The sequence below is a fragment of the Nicotiana tabacum genome, chromosome 16 (assembly GCF_000715075.1).
Source record: "Nicotiana tabacum cultivar K326 chromosome 16, ASM71507v2, whole genome shotgun sequence".
Classification (NCBI taxonomy): Eukaryota; Viridiplantae; Streptophyta; class Magnoliopsida; order Solanales; family Solanaceae; genus Nicotiana; species Nicotiana tabacum.
In genome coordinates this window covers 165,797,323-165,814,334 of record NC_134095.1, presented here as the reverse complement: position 1 = coordinate 165,814,334, position 17,012 = coordinate 165,797,323, and the positions used below count along the sequence as shown (strand labels likewise).

Below are 17,012 nucleotides of genomic sequence, written 5' to 3'. Positions count from 1 at the left end.
ACTTTGTTTATGCAACTTTTTGATGATGCCAAAAGGGGAAAGAGATATTGTGCCTTATATTCTGAATAGTGATGTTTATAACCTAATGCACCCGGTCCTTGATGATAAGTGAAAAATTTTTAACTTTGCATTGATGTTAAGCTGAGTTCTGACAGGGCCTAAGTGGATGAAAAGCACAGAGTTTGTCATCATCAAAAAGGGGGAATTTGTTGTCTCAAGTAAAGGTTAAGTTTTGAAGATTGACAAAGGAACTCAGACATGAACCAGGTTCATCCTAGTGCACAGATATGGACAGACATAAGCATGTGAGATGCACGTGAAAGAGATAGACTTATCTTGAATGAAGTAATATCTCTTGATCCTGATCGAAATAATTTCATATGGGATAAGGAGAAGGACTCCTTAATCAAAGAGAACACAGTTTAAGAGAAGGATGGAGTTAGAGGTTGAGATCAACTAGAACTCTTCCACCAAGGAAGAGTAGCATCAGAATTCTAGTCAATCTCTATTTTCTAACTCTATAAATATCAGTGTTGTTCTCTTTTACAGGTAACGCACATAAGCAAAAGTTAAACGTGAATTGAGAGCAAAATAGCAAGGCAATTTTGTAAGCAATTTGTGTGTGATTCAAGCGTGCAAACCTGAAGCTACTTGAACTAGATAGAAGAACCAGTTCTAAGTGTCGGTCTTTTATTCTAGTTCAATTGTAGTAGGTGTTTTCATATTGTATCTTTCAGCTTTATCTAGAAGCAATTGTATTAGGTACTCAATGTTTTCAAGTTAGAGTTAACTTGAAGTTGTCACCAGTTGAGGCTGCATGCTACAACGCGATTAGAGTTAGTCCTAGGTTTACAAAAGAGTTTTTGTAAATGCAGTTTTTGGCTCAGTGATTTTAGTGGAGAGTTTGGGAAAATCCTACAGGAAAGTAGGTCGTGATATTTTCACCTTTTGAGCCAGGTATTTTTCACGTAAAATTTCTGTGTTCTTTAATTTCTGTACTTATTATTCCGCAACAGTAGTAGTTGGAACACATAGAAGAACCAGGTCCTTCTATAATCAGGTTAAGTGAAAAATTGGACACCACATAAATCACCCCTCCCCCACCCCTTGTGTGGTATTGAAGTATAAAACATCATTTTTAAAATAAGATTTAGAGCTCGATTCATTATCGGAGCTTGATAAAATTGGTATGGTTTAACCCGTATCGGAATGAGTGTTCGAATTTCGTGAAAATTTTGCTGTGTTCCGAAAGGCCGGCCCCACGTTGACTTTTGGTTGGTTTTTTAATCTAAAATTTTAAGTCGGCATTTTATTATCCGACATTATTTCCGATGAATTTTAGTGAAGTTATACAATTAATTTGGATAGATTTGAGCTGTCCGAAGGTCAATTCAAACAAGGAAACTATTTTGGAATATCGACCTAACTTCAAAAAGATAAATATCTTGGCTAACCTTGTGTGGGGAAATTTTCCCTTAGTCATCGAGTCTTATGTGGAAATTATGTGATTGAAAATCATGTATGCGAGGTGACGAGTACGTACTTGGTTTATATGTGCAAATTATATCTGTTAAAATTTGTATACATCCTTAAGTATTAAATTAAAAAATTGTTGGAACTTATTAAATCCCTTATTTGTCATGCCTCTTTCCTTGTTTGCCAAGGTTGTTTTTATATGATAATTTGGTGTGATTGCCACTTGACGTTTATGTGAATTCTGTGTTTGTTGAGTTGTCATTTAGTGAAAATAATTTTATTATGGATTTTTTATCTGCAAATAATTTATTAAATAATTTTAAAAGGAGGCATTAATCTATTTGCCAAAAAATTAGATTAAAGAAGGCGTTATTTCTTAATGAATTACTTTTCAGTTCTTATTGTTGAAATTGGTATTGAGTTATAAAGGCCGTAAATTATATTGAGGCAAAGTGTTAAATTGTGAATATTATTTTGTTGAGTTTTTCACTCCCGGATATTTTATTAAGATTTTTGTGTGCATTATGGTCGAGCCGTGAGCTTCTTATTGTGGAAAAATAATGTATTGTTGATTTCTGTGGCAAGTTGTAATAATTGAGCACCTGATGTGCAATTTGTGATATGTTGTAATACTTGAGCACTTGATGTGCAATTTGTGATATGTTTTAATATTTGAGCACTTGATGTGCAATTTGTGATATGTTGTGATATGTGAGCACTTGAGGTACAAATTGTATTATGCTATAATATTTGGGCATTTGAGGTGCAATTTGTGAAATATTGTGATATTAATACGCATGTGGTGATATAAGGTCAGGGTGTTGAAACGCATGAGGGTGGCTTGAAACGCGTGGCTAGTGGGGAAACTACTAGAAGTCATGCGCGTGATAAGGGTGGCTAAAATGCGGGATGTTATTTTGGAAAAAATGATTTCTTTAAAATTAAATGTGAAGGCTCCCGCGGTGATATAAAGAAATGAGATATTGTGAACTTATTTATGATTTGGGACTACGAGGCAGTATCTCAGGAGTGCCCCATTAAGATTTCTTTATTTATGTTCTTGTCTTTGGTGATTTGGTTTTATTTAATATGTAAATTCTTGTCTTCTTCCGTGATGTACTAGTTGACTTTATTATTATGTGTTTTGTGCTCCTTGTTACATTGTGTTGGCTTTGACTTTTTAGTACGAGGCTTTGAAGATTATATTTTTGGTTTTTACTGATTTCGATGATTGAGTTGTTTTAAATAAAAGAAATTACTATTATATTTTAAATTAAAAAAGTTTTACATCCAAATCAGCAGCTATCAGGTGCTTCATTTTAATTGAAATGTTATTTTCTTCACCCAAACGATTTCTAAAATAAATTCACTTCTTTGTTAATTTCTTGCTTGATTTAAAAACTGTAAACTTACTTTGTTGGAAATAAATTGATCATGTGGATCTTAGATACATTGATATTATTGGCACGCAAGTTATCCGTATAGTTGTGATAGAAATATGGGCACGAGGTACCGTGAAAATATGAAAGTGGGTTGAGGCCCGTATTTTTATGATTATGAAATGAGGTGTCCCAAGGTGACTTTAATTTGAAGGAATTATATTCCAAAAACTTATATTTGAAAGATTTATACTTGAAGTACTTACATTTGAAAGATGTATATTTGAGGGACTTGATTGATTGGTTGTAATTGTGATCCTTATTCGCTTGAGCAATATATATTGTGTTCTTGTTGCCTTGTTGTTTATATCATTGAATAATTTTTGTTTCCATCATTGCTATTTTTTTCTAATATTATATACTACTACACCGTACAGGTTAATTAATTAGTGAGTGTCTTGGTTGTACCTCGTCACTACTCCACTGAGGTTAGTCTTGATATTTACTGGGTAACGACTGTGATGTACTCATACTACACTTCTGTACATTTTTGTACAGAGCTAGGTATTGGAGATATCGGACTCGAACAGAGTTACAGTGGGATCGCAAAGATTCAAGATAGAGCTGCTTGGTCGTCGCAGTCCCTTGGAGTCTTTACATTTTATCGTACTGTCAATTATTATTCGAGCAGTATTGTATATTTGATTTCCTTGAGATCATTTGATGTATTCAGTTAGAGTTCGTGACTCAGTATTACCAGTTTTGGGAGGTTGTATCATTATTTCCGATTATTTTAAAAAAAATGGCTTGAATTGTTATTATGACCGGCTTACTTAGTCTTAGAGACTAAGTGTCATCACGACGGCTGAGGTGGGATTTTGGTTCGTGACATATAAGGAGAAAACATAGTACTATGAGATTATACTTGACAAGTGATACTATTAATGTTGATTATGTTAAATCTTGTGATAATCTTGCAGATCCACTGACTAAGGCCTTGGCAAGAGAAATGGTCTGGAACATATCGAGGCGGATGGGATTGAAACTCATAAACTCATAAGTCATATATGAGGAAACTCAACCTGGGGACTAGAGATCCTATAACCCGGTTCAATGAGAAGAACGAATCATATGATGGCCTGGTTTGAAATGTACTATTATATTTGTTATTGTTCCATCCCTATAATGTGAATGCATTTATCCTGTAATGATATGCGAGGTTGAGTTTTGTTAACTCTTAATGAAAATTTGTAGTTCATATGAGTGGGGTGTTAGAGTTACATGAGCACCCTTGACAAATTTTACATATGTGAGTGTGGAAGTAAGTCGCTTCCTATGAGAATTGGGCTTATTCTCAAAAACACTCATGAAAATCGGGATAGCACAAGGACATAATGTGCTCGCTAATAAAGCTCATGTTAGTATCTTGATTATTATGTGTAAGCAGTGATACTTTATTTCCCTAAAGCAGTCATAGTTCAAATGTGAGACCACTACTGACTCTGGAGTAGAGATTGTTGTTTTACTAAGTGGAGGTTCAATGGAGAGCACACCTTCATTATTCATAATAGTCTCCCTTCAACTGGTAAACTCTCTTATTTTAATATTAAAATAAGTGGAGGAATGTTGGTGTTAGTGTATTTTAATATTAAAATTATAATATTAAAGTGCATTATTTTACTACTAAAAAAATCAGGTTTTAGCGATTCACAAAATCTGTAGCTAAACAGAAAAATCCGTCGCTAATCTCATTTAGCGACGGATTAGCGATGGATTATCAAAAGATTCTGCTAGCTACGAGCATTTTAGCGACAGATTAGCGACGACGTTCGTAGCTTATTCCAACTTTTTTTTGTAGTGCTTCTTGTGAGATAATGGTTATAAATTGGCAAGAAAGTGATCATTAATTTGGTGTAACTCATGAAATCACTAATGCCATGATCTACCACTAATTACCCACTAAAGATTAAATTTGGTAACCACCAACCATGTTCTACAATTTTATTATCCAACTACTTTGTTATTTATTCTATGGAAGAAATTTTACACCTATAAATGGTGGTGTTTCTTCCTTGTGTTGAAGGTGTGAAAATATTGTAACGTGCATGAAAAAAGTGAAATTGGTATAGTGAAAAAGAGAATTAAGAGAAAGAGAAAAATCTAAGTCTCCAACTTATTCTCTACAAAAGAGAATATTATTTTTGTTGAAGGAAGGTGTTCATCTTGGTGAAACTTTAGACTCAACAACTTGTCCAGAGTTTGTTCGAGTCATACGACATTGCCGGATTGTTGTATCCTGGAGGGGACAAGTCAAGAGTATTACTGCTGGAGCGGTGAAAAATGCTACCACATGAAGAATCTACAGAAACCGAAGGGTTGTAACAAAGATGCAGCGTATTGTCTATTTCACTGCCTCTATTCTCCAACTTTGTCTCTATTTATACACATAGCTAATCTGTTGAATTATACTTAATTACTAACTCTATAACTATACAACTTCTACCTTCTACACAGATTAGGACTTTAACTCCGCGTTTCCAAACTCCTTCATGGACATGGATTGGGATTCCTTTCTCAACTCACTTTCATCCCCCTCAAGCTGGAGGTTGGTAGCGAGACAACTCCAAGCTTGCTCCTCAGAAACTGATATTGTTGCTTCGTCAAAGCTTTTGTAAAGATGTCAGCGACTTGATTTAGTGAAGGCACATATTTTGTAACCATGGCACCTGATGTAACCTTTTCCCTTATAAAGTGGTAGTCTAATTCGACATGTTTTGTTCGAGCGTAGAGAATTGGATTACTTGACAAATGCAACGCACTGATGTTATCCGAGTAAAGAACTGGTGGAGAAGCAAGTAAAACACCAACATGATGCAAAAGATGAACTATCCAAGTGACGTCAGCAGCAAGAGCGGCTAGCGCGCGATACTCAGCTTCGGCACTCGATTTTGCTACTGTGTGTTGCTTCTTCGATGACCAGGAAATGCAATTTGCGCCTAATTAAGAAGACACAAAGACCAGTTGTGGACCTGCGAGTGATGGCACAACCTGCCCAGTCGGCATCTGAGAAGCCGACAACTTGTAGGGATGATCTGGACGTAATGCGAAGGCCAAAATTTACAGTCCCAGCTTGATAACGAAGGATGCGCTTTACTCCCTGCCAGTGTACAGTAGTAGGAGCTTGCATAAATTGACAAACTTGATTTACTGCGTGGGTGAGTTCAGGTCATGTTAACGTCAGGTATTGAAGAGCTCCCACAGTACTTTGATAGGGAAACGGATCAACTGTTGTACCTATTGTTGTGTGGAGATCATTCTTTTGGGATAGTGGAGTATGAAGCGCTCGAGAACAATGCATCATTGTTTAACGAAGAACATCCTGAGCATACTTGGTTTGGCTAAGATAAAGACCTTCTCTATATGGGATGACTTCAATGCCTAAGAAGAAATGACGGTTACCCATGTTTTTTAAAGCAAACTGACTACTCAATTGAGAGATCAATGAATGTAGAAGTACTGGATTATTTCCAGTTATTACGATATCATCAACGTACAACAACAATATAATGATGGTAGTGTTGTTGCGAAGAACAAATAGAGACGAGTCAGCATGACTTCCTTTAAAACCCAGCTGAAGTAGAGCTTCACTGAACCACTGAAACCATGCTTTTGGAGCTTGTTTTAATCCGTAGATGGCTCGTTGAAGCAAACAAACATGGTTGGGAGAGGTTGGATCTTGGAATCCAGGGGTTGTTCCATATAGACCGTTTCTTTAAGTCATCCATGAAGAAAAGCATTTTTCACATCTAGTTGTCGAAGAGGCCACTTCCGAACTGTTGCTAAGGTTAGAACAACGTGAATAGTGGTGGCTTTAACGACGGGACTAAATGTATCTTCAAAGTCGAGTCCTTCAATTTGGTTGTATCCTTTTGCAATTAGACGAGCTTTGAACCTGTCTATTGTACCATCTGCCTTCAACTTAGTCTTGAAAACCTATTTTGAGCCAACTACATTCATACAAGAATCACGAGGTACAAGTTGCCAAGTTCTATTACGAGATAAAGCCTCCATTTCCTCTTCCATAGCACGAAGGACCCCATAGATCACAATGAACTTTGATAAGAGGTTCAATCTCAATTTTATTTGAATTCTCAAAAGGTTGCTTACAACTTTTTCCCATTTGACATGCAGTGCAAATAGAAAAGTTCTTGTTCCAACTACTAAATCTAACTAATCTGTTGGAATGTAAAAATTTCATTGTCCTAGAATTAGGATGCTCTAGTCTTTGATGCCAGACTTCATGTGATGCTTTATTTGAACGTATAGCAGCTAAAGTGCGATGCACCTCTCCATCTGCTTTATTTGAATCCAAGGCATATAGGTCTCCTTTCCTACTCCCCTTTGGTAGTAGGTTCCTTGTTTTCTTGTCCTTAAGAACAAAATCACAGTCAGTAAATTCCAAAAGACATGCATTGTCACTTGCAAGCTTGCTTACAGACAATAAGTTTTTCTTTAACTTAGGTACAACTAGGACATCTTTTAGTTTTAGATTTGTACCTATCTCCTTATTTCCAACATGGGTAATTTTGAGTAGTTTTCCATCACCTACCATAACTAAATCTGAACCTTTGAACAAAGTTGAGTTGTTTAGATTACCTGTTGTATGTACCATATGGTGAGTTGCTCCAGAATCCATATAGAGATTGTTGTCTGATGGTTCATTGATTGTTAAGGCTGAAAGTCCTTGTGGTGTTTCTTGTTGGGATTGATAGGAATAATCCCACCTATAAAAACAAGAGACCGCTGTGTGATTGTTTCTTCCACAGATTTGGCATGGATTTGTTTGTGACGAAAAGCTTTTCTGATTATTTGTCGGAAAACTAGATTGTCTTCCAGGTCTGTAGTTATTGAACTTAGGCCCGTACTGACCTCTTCCTCTTGATTGTCCTCTTCCTCTAAAGGAGTTTCCTCTGCCTTGACCAAATGATCCTTGTGTCTTTTGAGCTTGAAAAGCCATGGCATGATCAACATGATCTTTCTCGCTATCTTCTTCTCTCATATCATATCCTCTTAGTGCATTGACAAACTGTGGAAAGGTTGGATATGGAGGCTTCCCCAACATAACTGTCCTCAAAGTTTTGCATTTGTTTCCAAGACCCTTAGCAAAGTTTATAACTTTACTATCTTCATCCAAAGGTTTGTGTATAGCAGTGAGGCTATCACAAATTCCCTTGAATTCTTTTATATACTCATCCACAGTTTTTGACCCCATTTTAATACTCTGAATTTGTTGCTTCAATTGAAATTCCTTATCTTTGCTAGCTTGTAGGTAATTATCCTCAAAACTTTGCCAAATTTGCTTGGCCGAAGTGCATCCAATAATGAGGAACATTGATTCTTCCGTCATAGTTCCAGTTAGCCAACTTCTAATCAAGACATCTCTTTCTTCCCGTTCTAGAAACTTTGAGTTGGGGTTTTCTTCCTCCCTTTCGTTCATCACAACTGCGGGTGGTGGATCTTTCACTCTAATGTCGCCAACTTTCAGCGTCTGCATCAATTGTATTATTTGGATTTTCCAAACTAGGTAGTTTGGGGATTTCAATTTTATGGGACATATGGCAATGAGTTGATGAAGAGAGGCTGCTGAGAGAGAGAGAGTGTGTGGAGGTTGATGTACTAGCCATTGAAGCGTGGATTAGGGTTCAGGATTTATTTTGGTTAACCAAAGTTCTGCTACCATGAAGAATTTACAGAAATTGAAGGGCTATAACAAAGATGCAACGTATTGTCTATTTCACTGTCCTATTCTCCAACTTTGTCTCTATTTATACACATAGCTAATCTGTTGAATTATACTTAATTACTAACTCTATAACTATACAACTTCTACCTTCTACACAGATTAGGACTTTAACTCCACGTTTCCAAACTCCTTCATAGACATGGATTGGGACTCCTTGCTCAACTCACTTTTATCGTAGTGAGCTTGAATCTCCTTAAAGAGAGCGAGATATCAAAGAAAAAGAAAACTAGCTCTAAATTTCGTAATCATGGAATAAATGGTTGGTTGACTTACAAATCATCCAAGGAGTGAGTTTTGTTTTCTACCATGTTGGATAAATTCTAACAACAATTTACATTCTTGTCAGCGACTCTAAAGTGAAAATGGTTGATTTACTGAAAGGTTTTGATGAAGTTTATAAACTGACAGACATGAAAATTATGATTTTGCATAGATCGAGAAATTTTCAACTAGCTTTTATGTGAAAATTGTTTACATCTAAAGCTTCCAGTTGAAATTAATGCGAACACTTGAAATGGTTGAAAATTTTATAGGCAATAGGCCAAATACGAAAATTTTTATTTTGTCTCTCATACAACTAGTATGAGGCAATTTTTTTGTCTCACAGTTTTGTGGACCCAGATTTTTGTGGATCCAGAAGTGTAAGAATGTGATCCACAAATTTGTGAGACAGAAAGGAGTCTCATAACTAGTGTAAATTGTATGAGACACAAAATAAAACTTATCGCCAAATATATAGGCAGGCCCTTAAACTTGGCTTCAATTTTCATTTGGACACTTAAACTAAAACTAGTTCCTATTAGACACTTCAACTCCAACAAAAGCGTGTCTATTAAACAAGTTTTTTACATTTCCAAATAAAGTGAAGTGCGTGAGTTTCAAATGCATCTCACGTGTAAGAATTTAAAAAATTGTTCTGAGACAAGAAAACTTAGTGTGAAGAATTTCTTGTTTTTTGGGGATATGGTGAACCTTAATTCCAGACCCCCATACCTCACCGAGACCCTAAAATTGGTTAGTGAGTAAATACTTGGACATGACGATAGTGAAGGGAAGTCTATGGTTGTTTAAAAGGAGTAAATGACTAGATTATTTATGCTATAATCTTGATTCAATCACGACCTAGGTGAAAACTCCATAAACAGTCATATATTTGGCCTAGGGAATAATTATAGCCTATATATGCACCGATTTTTTGTTCCATTTTTTGTTGGAAATAACTCTTCGGAAAGTTCATTTTCGACTCCTTTCGAGTTTCGTGGACAATGACGGAGCTGTTAAATTTTTTATTTAGTAATTCAAATTTATTTTTCATGAAGAAAGTTATAACAACAACAACAACAACAACCCAGTATAATCCCACTTAGTGGGGTCTGGGGAGGGTAGTGTGTACGCAGACCTTACCCCTACCCTAGGGTAGAGAGACTGTTTCCAAATAGACCCCCGGCATCCTTCCCTCCAAGAACTTCCCACCTTGCTCTTGGAGAGACTCGAACTCACAACCTCTCGGTTGGAAGTGGGGGTTGCTTACCATCAGAGCAACCCCTCTTGTCTGATAATGTTTTTCATAAATAATGTCAAGTTTGAAAATAGTAAGGTCTACATATTGAGTAAAAATGGCGTGTAGTAGCCACTAAATAAGGGTGTATTTAATTTTTATCCACTATTTAAAATGCTTATCAAAAATAGCCACTACTAAGGGGGAAACGACACAATTACCCTTCCTCTATTTCTTGTATAATCCCAAAATCGACGAAAACCCTTATTTCATTCGTTCAGAGTTCTGCGCTTCTTCATCTTCCTCGTATGCAAATTGCAATCTCAGTTAAACTTCTGCTTCTTCATCTTCTCCGTCATCTTCTGTCAATCGCGACTGGTAATATGTTTTTTTTATGCATTTTCGTTTTTCTTTATTTGTAAGTTGGTTCAATGTCATGTGAAGTATGTGTGAAATTTCAAAAATTAGCATTATATGTTGATTCAGTGTAGTATATTTTGTGTGATTCTGTTTTTGATAAATTTTTAGTGTGTGAAATTTGAAATGTGTTTGTGGTTGATTCAATATATTTGATTATGTAGGCATATTTCATAAAAATAGTCGTAGAAATTCATAAGCTTACTGTGATTATGAATTTTCAGTTAACTGTGTTCATTAAATGTAAGGAAGAAACGACATTAAATTTTGTAGTTGGAATTCAAAGTTAAGGACTGATTGTCCTTAACTTTTGCACATGAAACTTGAAGTTAAGGACAAAGTGTCCTTAACTTTGGATGTTGAAAGTATATGTTAAGGACTGTATTTCCTTAACCTATGCACTTACAATTTAAAGTTAAGGACTGATTGTCCTTAACTTTTGCACATGAAACTTGAAGTTAAGGACTAAGTGTCCTTAACTTTGGATGTTGAAAGTATAAGTTAAGGACTGTATTTCCTTAACCTTTGCATTTACAATTTAAAGTTAAGGACTTATTGTCCTTAACTTTTGCACATGAAACTTGAAGTTAAGGACTAAGTGTCCTTAACTTTGGAAGTTGAAAGTATAAGTTAAAGACTGTATTTCTTTAACGTTTGCACTTAAAATTTAAAGTTAAGGATTGTATTTGCTTAACATTTAAACTTGAAATTTTAAGTTAAGTCCTAATCTTTGATTGTTTTTCCTTCTTTTCTAGTGTTATAATGGAAGGCGATCATTTGTTTGATTTTGACGATTGGCGTAATTTTCTGGTATATTGGAAAGGAGATTTTCAATATAAGGAAACAATTAAAAGTTTCTGTCGAATAGCCAATGGAAGAAATTGAGGGAAAGTATTTTTGGCAACTTCTTCAGATTACAAAGTGTGAAGTTCTCGGGTAAACTTATGCACTGTGTATTGCTTTCTGAAATTGTTAGTAATGAACCTGATTCGATGACCTTCAACGTATTTGACCGCGATATTAAGTTTACTCGTGATGCATTCCATATTATTACTGGTTTGAAGTCTTATTCGTCGCTTGACATGAAAGGTTTAAATGAGAAAGAGAATAGGTTTTTAAGAGTCTATTTCCCTGGAAAGGACAAAATTGAGTTGGCTGATTTGTATAGTTTTATTTCTAGTCGCCCACATGGTACAACTTCATCATTTGCTGGCAGTGATGATGATGCTTTGAAGTTGGCAACACTCTATTTTGTTGAGTCGGTTTTGATGGGAAAGAGGAAAAATAGGAATGTGTCGGAGCAAATAATGAAAATTGTTGACGATGATGCACTTTGCGCTTCCTTCAACTGGGGCTCTCTTGCTTATGAGACGCTATTAAAATCATTGAAGAGTTGCTTGAAATCAAATGAGAATGATGTTCAGAAGGAGAAAGAGAAAGAAAAAGATATTGATAGCTACACTTTAGTTGGCTTTCCTTTTGCGTTTTGTGTCTGGATTATGGAAGTACTTCCTATTTTCCAAGAGAGACAATTTGTGAACTTCAAAGAAGTTGGTTATCCTCGAATGTTATGTTATTCTGAAATGAAGTCTCCACAATTTGATGCTCTTTGTAGAAAATATTTCCATAATGAAAAAGTAAGTTAATGTAATTACTATCTCTTTTTTTGTTTATTTGTTTTAGTTATGTATACTTATGTTTAGTTTTTCTTATATAATAGGTGTTTAAGTTGATTGAGGTGTCACCCTTTATTCCCGTGGAAGAAGAAGATACAGAGCCTCTTTGTGTGGAGGAACCAGTTTCACAAGATCGAGGCTCAAGGTCTTCTTCCACACAATTTGACGAAGGCATACTTAAGGAAATTGTTAGAGTATATGTTTCTGCCTTTGAATAGTATTAGTTTCTTATTTGATTATTTCTTGCTTACGAACACCTTTTTTTTATATTATATTTTTTGATTCAGAGATTATCAGAGAGTTTTAAGAAGGATTTGCAAGTAGAAGTTACCAGAGTTAATCAGAAAATTGTTGTATCAGAAAAAAAGATTGAGAACGAAATCAAGGTAATTTCAGTTAGTCCAACTTTAGGATTTTGTGTCCTTAAATTTTGAACTTGGAATTGAAAGATAAGGACTTCTTGTCCTTAACTTTTGAACTTTGAAATGAAACTTAAGGACATCATGTCCTTAAGTTTTGAACTTGGAATTCAAAGTTAAGGACTTCTTGTCCTTAACTTTTGAACTTGGAGTTCAAACTTAAGGATTGCATTTCCTTAAGTTTTGAACTTTAAGTTCAAACTTAAGGACTGCCTGTCCTTAAGTTTTAAACATGTCCTTCTCTTTGTAACTTAGTTGCTTTCTCAGGATTTAAAGAAAACTCTAGGATCAAAGCTTGATACTTTGATGAACATGTTTGGGAAAGCTGATCAGATGAACACAGATAGAGAATCTAGTGTTCCAATTAGAAAATATGGAGTTGATGATCATTGTCGTGCTACTGAGCGTACTGGCATATTCAACCAAGATGCAGGTGGTGTTGAACGTGATGATATGGATGTGCATGCAGAGGGTCAGTATGAAAGAGAATTTAGAGATGCACATCTAGATGATGAAACTGAAAATGTTACTGATATTGGGAAAGGTTAGATATAGATTTTGATTTTTATTTTCGTTGAAATGTATATTCAATAGATTAATACATATAAACTATGCATGTGCATGCAGAAGTTTGTGGAGTGCCAGAGAAAATTTGTAGAGTTTGTGGATTGCAATCACATGAGGATTTAACAAGTTCATTGGGGACAAGTGTCAGCGAGATTGTATGCAAATGCTTAGAAGGAACGTATGATCTCTCTACACCGTTGTCATACAAAGAAAAATTTGGAGTTCAAACTTGTGCCAGTCAAGGTTAAATAAAATTTTCATTATATATTGTATCTTTATTTCATTATATATTGTATCTATTGAAGCAGCAAGCGAAGAAGCTGGAGTGCAGTATCAAGAGAAAACTGGACTACAATCTCAAGACATAAGCAGAAGTGAGATTGGTTCCAAATCTATAGATGCAACATGTGATGATGATGATGTAGCTGGAATGATCTTGGATATTGCAAATGGTTAGGCAGTGCTTTTTTAATTTTATATATGTTTGTTTTAATTAAAGATTATTAACATGTTAGCTGTTGTAAATATTTTTGCAGAATCTTGTCAACAAGCATCTAAAGATCATGGTGAACAACTGCAAGATAAAGAAAATGTGGAATTGCAAGAAAAAGAAAATGTTGCACGCAATATTTTAGCTGAGTTGTCTCTTGAAAAAACACAAGAAGGTACTGCGGAGAAGGCAGGTACTGATTGTTCCCTAATTATTATATGTACAATTGAAATTTTGTCTCTTCATTTGACCTGTTGCAGAAAACTAATATGAATATGTATATATATATATATATATATAGTGTATATATATATATATATATATATAGTGTCGCCAGCAGAGGAAAACAAAGAGGACACCAATGATGACAATCTTAACCAATATACAAGGAAAAGAAAGAGAGACAGTATTGGTTATGATGGTCCGTCATTTTCTCTTCTTACTCCTATCCTTCAAGTATACAAATGGACATTGATGCGACTTTGACTATAGAGGGTGAAGGAAATGTTGAAGAAGAACTTGGTCGAGGTAAAAGGAACAAGAAGTTAAGCTGGCAGTTGAAATCTCCTTTTGATAAGGAAGGAAAAGCAGTAAGTTCCAAGGCAGACAATCAAAATACTCTGAAGAGTTCAAGTTGGATAAAATCAACCTATACTCGTAGGTGTATTTTTCATTATGCCAAAGAAGATGAAAAATTAGTGAAGAAATTCATTGTGTGGTTGGGCAAGGAGAAAAGGAGAGGTCGCAAAAAAGAGTAAGTCTCTTAATGTATTTCACTACATCCTTAACTTCTGTTATTGTAAGACTAATTTTAGGACTAACTGTCCTTAACTTATAGATTCAAGTTTAAAACTTAAGGACTTCTTGTCCTTAAGTTTGAATTCAAAATTCATAAGCTAAGGACATGCAGTCCTTAAGTTTGAGTATCAAATTCAAAAGCTAAGGACACTTGGTCCTTAACTTATAGATTAAAGTTTTTAAAATTCTAACTTGACATTTTCAAAATTTTCAGGGGACAAATTGATTTATATGCTGATGATAATAGTGTGAGGAAAAAACCATACAAATTGTATCATCAAAAAATCAGTAGCAAAATATTTTTCCTTGAGCTTTCAGATAGCAAATTTGTTCTTGATAATAAGGTTAGATAATTCATAAGGCATTTATTTTTTCTATTATTAATTTATTATTTTTTCATTATTTTATGACTGATTTGTTATTGATTTGTTTTATTTTTTGCCTTTTTATGAAGCATATTGACATTGCTCTCTATTATCTAAGAAAGAAGGAATGCTACCACCCTCGCGATCATCCTTTTCGATGCACAACTACTGATGTTCTTTTTGATAATTATATGGCACTTGTGTATAAAGATTTCAGTGAAGATGCTAGTGATGAGTTTTGGTGTGCTGGTGATAATCAGTTATTTCTGACACCATATGTGTGGGGGGACAGCCGTAGATGTGGAATTGCATGGACTGAGGTTGACAAAATCTTTTTTCCATGTCGGCTTCCTTCAGAAGATGATGAAGCTGTGACACACTTTTTGTTGGGAGTATTGGACTTGAATCAAAAAAAGATTGATGTATATGATTCCATATACAGTGAGCCATATGAAGCAGGAATGAACTACATGCAAATGTATGCACGCATGATCCCCCATTTGCTAAAGTTCTCACAGTTTGACAAAATCACAAGTCTTTTGGGAATGTCTTCAACAAATTTGATATACAGTGGCAAAGATCACCATACCAAACTGGATCGTACGTGTTGTTATTTGTTATATTATTTATATGTACTTAAGATTTATTGTTTAATTCACTGCATATCTTACATTTCTCTTAGGACTGATTGTGGTGCATTCCTGATCAAATTTGCCGAGTTGCTGATGATTGGAAAGGACGTGCAACAATTCCAACCCGAAGACATAAAAGACTTTCGAAAAGAACTTGCTGCAAATCTTTGGGCACATGGTGAATGGAAAAGAAATTCTGGTTATGATACTCCACCAGAAAATATTGGTGATGATTATGGGAGTGAAAATGAAACATTCTGTCCAAAGGAGTTGTAAAAAAATTGTGGTGTTATTTTTGTATAAAATTGCTGTAAAGGTGACATCTGAATTATGCCAGTTTAGGATAGTTCTGAAATATTCTGTAAATTTGTGAAAAGGCACTTATATTTTGTTTTGTTGGCATAGCGTAATTTTTTGTAACAGCTATGCAAAATTACAATTTCAAAAGTTATGTCAAGGCATTTTGTTATTTATTTCGTTGTTTCTCTCAACTGTTGATTTGTCCATTGAGTTTGTTAGTATTTGTTCATGACTAAGTGTAAGTGAACTTCAAATTCAAAGTTAAGGACCAAATGTCCTTAACTTTTGAACTTGAAATTCAAAGTTAAGGACCGACAGTCCTTAAGTTTTGAACATGGGACTATAACTTAAGGACCTCATGTCCTTAACTTTTGAACTTGTATTTCAAACTTAAGGACTCCTATAGTTAATGACAAACAGTCCTCAAGTTTTTAACATGGGACTATAACTTAAGGACCTCATGTCCTTAACGTTTGAACTTAAAATTCAAAGTTAAGGACAGACAGTCCTCAAGTTTTTAACATGGGACTATAACTTAAGGACCTCATGTCATTAACGTTTGAACTTAAAATTTAAAGTTAAGGACAGACAGTCCTTAAGTTTTTAACTTGTATTTCAAACTTAAGGACTCCTGTAGTTAATGACAAATAGTCCTCAAGTTTTTAACATGGGACTATAACTTAAGGACCTCATATCCTTAACTTTTGAACTTGAAATTCAAAGTTAAGGATAGACAGCCCTTAAGTTTTTAACACATGGGACTATAACTTAAGGACCTCATGTCCTTAACTTTTGAACTTGAAATTCAAAGTTAAGGACAGACAGTCATTACATTTTTAATATGGGACTATAACTTAAGGACCTCACGTCCTTAACGTTTGAACTTAAAATTCAAAGTTAAGGACAGACGGTCCTTAAGTTTTTAACATGAGACTATAACTTAAGGACCTCATGTCCTTAACTTTTGAACTTGAAATTCAAAGTTAAGGACAGACAGTCATTACGTTTTCAAAATTGCAAGTTGAACTTACTGACTCCTGTTAATAACTTTTAATTGTTGAACTCAAAAGAAATTAAAAGAACATAACAAGATATAAATAGTGAAAATCTAGGCATCAACTCAAATTAGAATAATAATGAATACAATCTATAGCAAAAACTTAAAAGAGTCGATAAACATGAGTGTATATTT

At 34.8% G+C, this 17,012-nt stretch overlaps 1 protein-coding gene across 1 annotated transcript; it reads right to left on the bottom strand.

The window, feature by feature from the left end:
* Nucleotides 1-5,429: 5,429 nt before the first annotated feature.
* Nucleotides 5,430-8,409, bottom strand: LOC142170506 (uncharacterized). Its single transcript, XM_075232433.1, has 4 exons — nucleotides 6,911-8,409; nucleotides 6,232-6,625; nucleotides 5,904-6,012; nucleotides 5,430-5,851 (listed from the first exon to the last, which is right to left on the bottom strand). Exons 1-4 carry the CDS (start codon nucleotides 8,407-8,409, stop codon nucleotides 5,430-5,432), a joined length of 2,424 nt encoding a protein of 807 aa, XP_075088534.1.
* Between the last annotated feature and the right edge of the window lie 8,603 nt (nucleotides 8,410-17,012).